The sequence below is a fragment of the Melozone crissalis genome, unplaced genomic scaffold (assembly GCF_028551555.1).
Source record: "Melozone crissalis strain CALT ecotype California unplaced genomic scaffold, PUWL_Pcris_2 ptg000034l_1, whole genome shotgun sequence".
Classification (NCBI taxonomy): domain Eukaryota; kingdom Metazoa; phylum Chordata; class Aves; order Passeriformes; family Passerellidae; genus Melozone; species Melozone crissalis.
In genome coordinates this window covers 22,207,229-22,217,706 of record NW_026535812.1, presented here as the reverse complement: position 1 = coordinate 22,217,706, position 10,478 = coordinate 22,207,229, and the positions used below count along the sequence as shown (strand labels likewise).

General features: G+C 48.1%; 1 protein-coding gene and 1 non-coding gene across 2 annotated transcripts; both read left to right on the top strand.

The window, feature by feature from the left end:
• The first annotated feature begins 643 nt into the window (after positions 1-643).
• On the top strand, positions 644-716 carry TRNAV-AAC (transfer RNA valine (anticodon AAC)). Its single transcript has one exon. It is a non-coding gene; the product is annotated as a tRNA-Val (tRNA).
• A 197-nt stretch (positions 717-913) lies between these two features.
• MYNN (myoneurin) lies at positions 914-10,126 on the top strand. The gene is made up of 8 exons (XM_054282719.1): positions 914-959; positions 1,538-1,833; positions 3,313-4,118; positions 5,722-5,881; positions 7,572-7,750; positions 8,091-8,174; positions 8,590-8,676; positions 9,851-10,126. Exons 2-8 carry the CDS (start codon positions 1,568-1,570, stop codon positions 10,117-10,119), a joined length of 1,851 nt encoding a protein of 616 aa, XP_054138694.1. The 5' UTR covers positions 914-959; positions 1,538-1,567; the 3' UTR covers positions 10,120-10,126.
• Positions 10,127-10,478: the final 352 nt, after the last annotated feature.

The window sequence follows — 10,478 nt, the reverse complement described above, 5'->3', positions numbered from 1 at the left end:
GTTCACAATCTAGTCCACTACTTCAGCTCCTCAGAGAAGGTTATAGGATGTATCTTTTCACCAGCTGGAGTTTGACTTATGTTAACCTCTGCAAAAAGTGGCAAAACCACATTCCCTTCTGTAGCTTCTGCTGTTATTTCAGTTCCTGGTGCACTGGAAAATCTAGGAGGATTAGTCACTTTCCCATTCTCCAGATCCAGCTGTGGCGAGAGCAGATGCTGCCAGATGTCACACACCGCATGCCCAGCTCCCAGCTCTCCCGTCCGCTGGTTCATCACCGCCCTGCCCCGCCAGCAATGCCAAACATTCCGTTTCCCTTGAAATGTCTGGTTCCCACCGCTGCTGTCACTCCTGGTGTGCGTGGGGAGTGCCTGCACACCTGGAGAGCCCCGCACTGGGGTGAGCTGCCGGCGCTGGGGACGGACAGGAGGCAGGGGGAGGCTGCGGGTCCGGGGACGTGTGGCGGGGTCCGTGGAGTGCGGGGCCCGGCTGAGCGCGGGGCAGGAGGGGAAGGGACAGCGGGGACAGACGGGACGGGACAGCGGGACAGAACAGGACAGTGGGGACAGACAGAAGGGGACAGCAGGGACGGGCGGGGTACGATAGCATTAGAGGTGTAACCGGAAAGCCTTCCAACAGCGGCGTTTCCGTAGTGTAGTGGTTATCACGTTCGCCTAACACGCGAAAGGTCCCCGGTTCGAAACCGGGCGGAAACACCAGCCAGGGTGGCTCTTTTTTTCCCTTCCTACCGGGCCGCAGCACTGCTCTCGGTTTTCCAACCTCGGTGCCAGAGTTGTTTTATTCCTGCCGTGGCCTGGCAGGAATATTAAACCCGATCATTCCGCAATTTCGCCAGCCGCCCCCGGCGCGGAGGCCGGAACTCGCGTCCCGGAAGCGGCGGCGGCGTCAGCGGGACATGGCGGCCTGAGCGCGGCGCTCAGCCTCTCTCCGCTCCGCAGGTGCGCGGGGGCCGCGGCCTCGGGCCGGGCCGGGCCGGGGGGCGCGGGAGGACGGGGGGCAGCGGGGCCGGGCCGGGCGACCCGGGGAGGGCGCTGCGGGCGCTGCGGGCTCCGTCCCGTCCGGCGGCGGGGCCGGGCCGGGGGCGCCGCGGGGTTGCGGGTCCCGCTCCCTGTCCGCTGCCGAGGCGGCCGAACCGCGGTCCCGGGGCCGTGCCGGCACCGAGCGGAGCCCGCTCCGCAGCCCCGGTGCCGCTGCCCGGGAGCGGCCGCCCCGCGCACCGAGCACCGGCCGGTCCGAGCCGCGGGCCGCTCCCCGGGGCCGGGTGTGACACGGTGTGACAAGAACCGGGCTGAGCCGGGCTAATCCCGGGGGGCCGGGAGCACACGGGCCCTGCCCGCGCTCCCCGCTGGAACCGCAGCGCCCCGGCTCGAGCAGCAGCCACCATCGCGCTGTCCCTGCTGCTGCCCGGCTGTCCTGAGTGAGCACCGGCACGTCCGGACACTGACTCTGTTACGGGGTAAAAAAGGTTAAATCTTGCACATAAATTGATTTTTTTTTTAATCTTTTGCTTTCGCAGGCTAGGAAGTGTCTGCAGCGCGTTGTCAAGATGCAGTATTCCCATCACTGTGAGCACCTGCTGGAGAGGCTGAACAAGCAGCGAGAGGCCGGATTCCTCTGCGACTGCACCGTGGTCATCGGGGAATTCCAGTTCAAAGCACACAGGAATGTCCTTGCCTCCTTCAGCGAGTATTTCGGGGCCTTTTACAGAGACGCATCTGACAACAACGTTGTCTTGGATCAGACTCAAGTGAAAGCTGATGGATTCCAAAAGCTCCTGGAATTTATTTACACAGGAAACTTAAACCTTGACAGGTAACATGCTCTTAAAGGGGAATAGGAAAATAAACTTTGTGATAAGGCAGAGCTGCATTTTTTGTAATAAGGTCTGGAGAAAGAAATAGCAGTGGATGTGATGAATATTGACAACTTGAATTTCATCTGTTTGTATGCTTTAAAATACCCCATGACATGTGAGTGCCAAAATAAAGGTGTGTTGTTTGATATTTCACCGACTGATAGTTTCAGTCTCCTGCTGTTTCTGTCTGCTTTGGGGGAGATTAAACATTCTGCATGATTACCAGGAGAGGGAAGGACAAGTTTGTGTCTGGGAGTGAATTGCAGTAGTCCTTTTTTTCCAAAAACACACAGGAACTGTGAATGTGGTAGAGACCTAAGTCTGAGGGATGGGTGAGGATAGGCACGGTTTTAAGAGTCACATTTGTTAAAATTTGCATGATCTATTACTTAAAATTTTATATTACATTGTCCAAGAGGAGTCACAGAAAAAGTCTTTCCCCTCATTATTGCTTTGACTTTGTGCCTGTCATGCTGCTTCACATACAGTGAGGATGATTTTTTCTTTGCAGTGCCTTTTTCTCAGCAAGAGGTTTATCTCTCATGAGGAAGGTGTGAATATTTAGAAGTACCCAGTCCAGGATTTTTACTTCTTTCTCAATGTCTGATGTCAAATGCAGACCTAATGCAGGGTACTTGATGTCCATCTGTCCATCTTGCACTCATTTAGTACAAGATACTGAAACAGTTGTACTCATATGGGGAGTAATCGTGGCAAGTTGTTTATTGTTAGAATGAGGTTGTTTACCACAAATGTCTCTTTTTAAGTGCTGTAAATCCATAAATGCACTCATGGTATGTGTTGCCACCTTTTCCAGATCATTTTTTCCTGAACCATCAAGGCGTGTGTGGCAGGAACTGAAAAATAGAGTGTGGTGGTTTAAATGAGGATTTCCTTGGTATTACTGGTTTTGTGTGCAGCTGATACAGAATTAAGGCTGTTTGCAAATCGTTTTATAAAACAAGATTAATACCTGCCATGGAAGTGCTGAGGTGAATGCACTGCCAGTGAATTACCTGAGTCCTTGGCCAGGAAGTTTATGAAATGGTGTTTTATGTATTTTATTTTCCAGTGTTTTATCCCTTTGTGCTGTTATTTCTGAGCTGTTTGGACCAACAAGCCCATGTCTGGCCTCAGCACCTTACAAGTTGACTTTTATCTTAAAATTCTACAAGAGGCATGTAACTGAAATAAAATCCCAAGTCTGAGGGCCTGCAGACCCCACTAGACACAGACCTGCAGTTCAAGAATAATTGACATTTTAGAGCCTTGTGGCACTACAGCACCGAGAAATTAAATGTTGCTGTGTGTTCTCAAAGTTACATTTTCTGACAGTACAACTCTTCTGCAGCTCTGTGTCTGTTTGTGATGAAGTTGGTGCAGAACAAATGTTTACTTTGTCCAGAATGTTTCACCCTGGTTTTGTTTCCTTGCAGCTGGAATGTGAAGGAGATTCACCAGGCTGCCGACTATCTCAAAGTAGAAGAAGTGGTCACTAAATGCAAGATCAAGATGGAGGACTTTGCTTTTATTGCTAATCCCTCTTCCACAGAGACATCCAGCATCACTGGGAATGTTGAAATGAACCAGCAGACCTGCCTCCTGACTCTCCGAGACTACAACAGTCGGGAGGAGAAGGAGGATGCTGCTGCTGCAGAGCTGGTTCCACCCCAGGCAAAGAAAGCAGCTCTAGAAAAGAAATCTCCTCAAGCCAAAAAGCGAAAGAAGAATTTCAGCCCCCCCAAAAGCACGGAGAATAAATCCCTGCACTATCAGAACGAGGTGGCTGAGAACACATCCTTTGAGATGTTTTTAGATGCAAATAAGCTGGCCACCCACATAACAGAGCAGGCTGCCCAGGGCAGCGATAACTCGGAGCTGCAGCTGGCAGCGGTGGTGGAGAGCGAAACGCTGGCGGCACAGGATATCCTGGCCCAGAGCATGGCAGCCAAACAGAAACGGGGCAAGCCTCAGCAGAGCTGTGCCCTGAAGGAGCACTGCATGTCCAACATAGCCACTGACAAGGGCACTTACCAGCTGGAGAGCTCGGGGGAGGAGCTGGAGCAGAAGTTCTCCAAGGCCAAGCCGGTGTGCAACACGTGTGGGAAGGTGTTCTCCGAAGCCAGCAGCCTCCGGCGGCACATGAGGATACACAAAGGGGTGAAGCCCTACGTGTGCCAGCTCTGTGGGAAGGCCTTCACCCAGTGCAACCAGTTGAAAACACATGTAAGAACTCACACAGGTAAGCCACTGGCTGTGTCTCGTGGGCTGTGGACGCCTGGGATCACACACAGCCTGGGAATGCAGGACTAGAAAGATTCTGACTTCTTCCTCTTGAAATCTTGTCTGCTGTCGCTGTGCATGCCGGGGTAGACCCAAATAACATGGAATGTTTCAGCATTTTTCAGTACTAAATCATAGTTTCAATAGCTAGAGAGGACTTTATTAGTCTGAACATCTTGATTTCTGGAAAGACTTAAGAGAGTTGGCTGTCCTTTAGCTCTGTAGAATGGTGGAGTTGCCAAAAACCACTTCAGTAGAGCATGAAAAGCGAGCTGTACTTGATACAAGAATTTCTGTTGCTTTTTTTTAAACTTCAAAAACTTAATATATGTTTGAGAACAAGAGTGGGGAAAAAATTCAGTCTTATAACTTGTCCCATAGGTCTTCAAAAAAGGTAGGAGGTTGGCTGAATTACTGCAAAATTTAGGATTTTATTTCGTAGATGTGCAGCTGAAATGTGTGATGGTGTTATAATCTCTGCATTCAGTAACATTACCAGGAGCTTGTGTCATATCAAGCATCCAAGAGAAATCACTTGGAGCACTTAAGCATTTTAATCCAGCATGTCTGATTTAAAAAGATCATGAACAACTAATTGCTGGAGCCAGGGAAGATGCAGGGGGGAAGTTCTGTGCTTGTCTTTCCATATGTTCTGTACTTTGGAAAGCTGTGAGCAGAGGTCACAGTTTTTCCAGGAAGCTGTGAAAATGTAGGAGATGTTGCGGGACAGCTGCAGGAGAACATCCTGCTCTTCCTGTGACCTAGGGAGAGAGTTTCAAATTCTGTCAGCCAGAGTCTAAGCAAAGATTCACACACGAGGTGGAGCTTGATTGCAGGATTCAGGGGCAGTGCTGGTAGGAATGCTGGCTGTACTTTGTACCTCCGAGGGTATTGTCCTGGGAACTTTTGCAAGAGTGGGGAGAGAATTCCATGCTGTTAGTTGCTCGATGGCATGCTAGATGTCTTTCAGTTTTACTTTTGAAGTTTTTATGTATCGTATTTACTCAATGAGATTTGGTTGGGCACTGCACAGAGTGGCAGAGAAAGGCATTTTTATACTTTCCAGGACTGCAGAGTTGCACAAGCCCTTACAGGAGACAATTCACCACTAAGAGGACATAAATTAAGAAGTTCCTCTAACATTCTGCACCAGACACTAATGAGAAATTAGGGAGCACTAGACTGTATGTTGAAGACCTGTTGCTGTTGGTCAAGCAAGAAAAAGCAGATGATTTGTTCATTTTAAATATTCAGAATGTTGAACAGACATAACCAGCAAAACCTCTGAAACTGAAGTGGCAGCATTCTTAAAATAATGTGGAGAAGCTGGCACTATTAAAAACATTATTACCTTTTCTTTTTCTCCCAACATAATGTGTTAAAAAATAGTCCTGTTATCCTCTGTGTTCTAGCACGTTCCACTTCAGTGGACTGATTACAGGATTTTCCAAGATGTTATTTGTAAGAAGTATTAGAACAGACACCTGAGCTTTGGTCAGGTCATGGATTGCAAAGCTTTCTTATGTAAATACAGAGAGCACGAGGGTGTTGTTTTTCACCAGGGGAGAAGCCATACAGGTGTGAACTGTGTGACAAAGGCTTTGCCCAGAAGTGCCAGCTGGTGTTCCACAGCCGGATGCACCATGGAGAGGAGAAGCCTTACAAATGTGATGTCTGCAACCTGCAGTTTGCAACCTCGAGCAACCTGAAGATCCACGCCAGGTAGGCACAAGTGAGATCCTGCCAGTGCTTATCCTTGGGTTTATTTAAACAGAAACATTTACTGCAGTGTGAGTAAGAGTTACAAATGAACATGATTTCTGCTTCTTTTCTCGTGAGACTTCTCTCACAATGCCAAACGGAATAATTATATGGATGTACTTGCTATTAAGGAGGAGATTTGTGCTGGATGAATGTACAGCCTGAGTCTGGTATCCTTCCTTTAAACTACTTGTAGCACCAGAGAGGAGAGAGTTCTGTGGTGGGAAGTGAGAGAAGTTCTCACTGTTGTCTGCATGGGGCTTTTGGCAGTTTTGGCAGGAGCAGGAATGATTCCCATATTAGGAATCATCATCTTATATTTCAGCACCCCAAAGTGCAGAGCATGCTGAGTTCCCGTGGTGCATGTCACCTGAGCAGGGCGTTGGTTTCAGTCCAGCTGCCATGGGAACCATGGATGTGCTGTGAGTTCTGCTCCCAGGACCTGGCGCTCACACCACGCTCAGATGTCGCCTGTTTGCTGTACCCTGGAGTGGTGGCAGGAGGAGCAGGGGACAGAGCCCTCCCTGTGGCTGTCCCTCAGCCCGGGTGCTGCTCATGTGTAGCATCCCATGAACTCTTCCCCCTTGATCAATCCCCAAGCGCTCAGCCCTGGAAACATTAACTCCTCACCATAGAGTCATCCCTCCCAAAGGGAAAAACAGTCTCTCCATGGACTTGGTGTTGCAACTTCCTCGGGTTTCTCCTTCCGCTGTCACTGCTTGGTACCCCTGGAGATCAGGTCCCTCTGCCCACCCCTTAGCCCTGCTCCCCCCTTATAAGCTGCCTGCTCCATGGGGTTTTCCTATTGCTCTGGGTTTGTCCTTCAGTGACAGTGTTACCCTACTGGAATTAAACCTTGCAAAAGAGCCTTTCTTGCCTCTGTTGCTGAGCCAGCTGCAGTGAGTGTTGAGTGAGGTTTGACTGTGTGGGATCTCAGCACAGCAGTCCTGATGTGCAGAGTCACCGAGACCACCCTTGCGGGGCTCGGAGGTCCTGGAACGTTGCCAGAAGTGTTTGGTGGTTGGACTTTGATCCTGCACAGGAAACAACACCTGTATGAGGATGGGAGGATCACACGGGGATAAATGGTGAAGGGATAGATTAATTATAGTGTGAAACACAGGTTTTAGAATTTCGGTACAGGGGGGTTCTAAAGGGACAAGATGGAGGAATTAGGGCGTGTCCTGTCCTTCTGTTCATCCATCTTCAGTGGTGATGGTGGCACTTTGAGATTGGTTCTTACTGAATGTGCACTTGTCAATAAGGGTGAAAGGTATTGGGGAGAAAAGGTAAATATCTTATACATAGTTTTTGGTATAAAGATAAGTGACCGCCCCGAGGGCAGTCAGTGTGCTCATGGCTGACGTGCTGTGCGGACCGCTGTGGGGCCGGGAGAAAATATTGTAGATAAGAATTAATAAACAACACTGAAGAACTGAAAAACCTGAAGACTCCTTTCGTCCTTTGGAGCGCGGGCTGCCCCAAGGCCATCCCAAGCCTTTCCAGGCCATTAAAAACAGCCGAGGAACGGGACATGACTGCATTGCCTGAATGTTAACTCAGCCTTTCCACAGCAGAGGCTTGCTGGGGACAGGCAGCAGCACCCACCGCTGTCACTGCCACATTTTGACTCGGGGCCGTGTCGTTGCAGGAAGCACAGCGGGGAGAAGCCGTACGTGTGTGACCGCTGCGGGCAGCGCTTTGCGCAGGCCAGCACGCTGACGTACCACGTGCGGCGCCACACCGGCGAGAAGCCCTACGTGTGCGACAGCTGCGGCAAAGCCTTCGCCGTGTCCAGCTCGCTCATCACCCACTCCCGCAAACACACAGGTACCACGGGCTGCTGGGGAGGGGCACGAGCCACAAATCCCCCTTGGCGTTGTCATCCAGCTCCTTCCTCGTGTTGTTTTTCCTCTGATTCCAGTTTTTGTCCCGTTGGATATTATCTCTGTTTCGTTTCGTTTTGTTCTTGATGTGTATTCTGGTTTATGTGTTTGTGCTAGGTTGATAAGGAAGTGAGTTTTTTGGGAGGTTGTGGTCAAACTAATCAGTGCTCAGATTTGAATATTGGCACCTGATGTAGCCACTGAAGACATGGATACGCCTCTGAGAACATGGGGGGTCAAACCATGACAGCATTGAAATAACAATGTGCTTGTGTTTCCTTTAGGAGAGAAGCCATATATCTGTGGCATTTGTGAAAAGAGTTTTATTTCCTCTGGAGAGCTCAATAAACATTTTCGGTCCCATACAGGTCAGTTTTCAGACAAGCTGCTTCCTGCACCATAAATTATAATCCACTTTTACACTTTTGCCTTTAAAATACACTGTATTGGTCTGTACTTGAACAGCTTCTTAATTTATGTATCTCTGGGTTAACATAATGTAAAGAAAATATTCATTCATTTTTTAATTGCCTTCAGAGTAGTATTTGTACCACAGCGTAGGTGTTGATGTATGGTCGAGGCTTTACTTGAAATGTTTGTGTCCTCTTGCTTTGTTTTAAACTATTATTCTGGAAATAACTTCAATTTAATAGAGACACAAACAAAATAAGAGTTACAAAGTTGTATTTCAAAGTAGAACATTAAAATCTGTTGCCCTGTATCTCTAACTTAATTTTTTTTCAACATCAAGATTGTTCTCACTGCCAAACCAATTTTTTTCAGGTGAAAGACCATTTATCTGTGAAATGTGTGGAAATTCCTACACAGACATAAAAAATCTTAAGAAGCACAAAACAAAAGTTCACACAGGTGAGTTCCTTGTGCAAAGAAAGGTTAAGAAAACCACATCAGCTCTTTTTCCTTCCATGTGGAATAAATATTTTTGCTCATCCAGGGCTAAAATTGGAAAACAAAGGAGTTTTGGTTAGTAGTTGTTTTTAGGGCCAAAAGCATCCAGCCTTGTTCAGCCCTGGCTCCACACTCCTTGTTCTCTGTCCATCCTTGTGGTTTGACCATAAATACCTTGTCTGTGTCATATGGAAGGGGGAATAAATGGTGTCTGTGTACATCTGGACTGGGAGGGAGAGGGTGAGAAAATGATCCATGTGCAGAGACAGCGTGAATTTAGGAAAGCCTCAGTGCAGCAGGAAGCCAGTGCTGAGGGCAGGGCAGCACTGAGTGTGGAGAGGGCCTGGCAGAGCTGGAGGGGGGATCTGGGAGAGCTGCCAAGGCAGGCCGGCTCCTGTAGAGAGACAGCAGGCAGCCAGGAGTGCCTCAGCCCTGGAATACCAGACTTTGGAGCATGCTTTGGCAGAGGAAGGGTCAGATATCTGATGTGGCTTAGTCACAGAGCCATCCAGGAGCAGTGGCTGGCTGCATTCCAGCAGAAAAGCAGCAAGGAACCTACTAAAGGGGTTTCAATTAGGAGTAGAAGGTAATTTTTTAAGTGACTGGATAAAATCTGTAATGTATCCAGCTGGCATGGAGTTAAGAAACGTTGTCTTCCAAAGAAGCTTACAGACAAATGATACTTTGTACACTGCTGTTTCAGTTAAAGGAAAATGCTTGGATGTGGCTCTGCTTCTGAGACTTTCTTGGTGGTGGAAATCTCAAGGAAACTTCCACGATTACATTTTTTCCAAAGATACTTTGTTCACTGTGATGTTAAGGATTTGTTATCTTCTGTATCATGCCAAGTAGAGATCAGGTTGGAATGCATCATCCTTCAGTTGTCACACTACAGGCAGCAGCAGATGTGATTCCCAGTGCTTACACTGTACTTACAGCTGGCCTGGCTTGGCAGCACATGGAAGCACCAATGTCCCAGCTGCCCAGGCAGCCTGTGACACACCAGGTGTTGGCTCTGACATACATTGGAAAGGGAATTCACAGAATCTCTGCACAAGCATTTGAACATTTCTTTCTGTTTTTGTTTGTTTGTTTGTTTTTGTTTGGTTTTTTGTTGTTGTTGTTGTTTCCACAGGACCTGAAACTTCTCCTGATTCTGCTGCACTTGATAATTCTTTCAACGAACAAGAATCCATTCAGAGTCAGAAAAGTCCTTTATCAGAGTCCATAGATGTGAAACCCTCTGAGATGTCTTTAGCACTTCCTCTCCCCATTGGGACTGAAGACCATCAGATGCTGCTCCCCGTGACAGGGAGCCAGTCCCCTTCATCAGAAACTTTACTGAGATCTGCTGTGACAGGATATTCAGAACCTCAGTTCATTTTCCTGCAGCAGTTGTACTGACAGAGCAGTGCAGAGCCATCCAGGTAGTTTGGTAGTGAACTTGGAAATGTTTGGTAAGATGAACACAAACAACCAGTCATGCTCTCTGAATTGGACATGTTCTTTGTTTTCCTCTGTGTAAAGACACCTGTAAGGCATTTCCATTGTGCAGTGCTGGATTGTGCTAATCTACAATCACATTTCTATTTGTGATTAACGCTGATTTCCAGGAGATGATTCTGGCAACACACCTGCCTTAAGAATTCTGTTACATATGTTAATGTACTTTGGAGTTCTCTTCCCATATTCCTGCTGATTTGATGTGTCACAGTGTCATTTGAGAACGGATATTTTAAGCCATAGTTGATAGTTTAGGAAGA

Excerpts from the sequence above, each read along its gene's own strand:
- MYNN (XM_054282719.1), top strand. The coding sequence starts at position 1,568 with ATGCAGTATTCCCATCACTGTGAGCACCTGCTGGAGAGGCTGAACAAG. Across the intron at positions 4,119-5,721 it reads ACATGTAAGAACTCACACAG|GGGAGAAGCCATACAGGTGT; the intron begins GTAAGCCACTGG and ends GTTTTTCACCAG. Across the intron at positions 7,751-8,090 it reads CCACTCCCGCAAACACACAG|GAGAGAAGCCATATATCTGT; the intron begins GTACCACGGGCT and ends TGTTTCCTTTAG.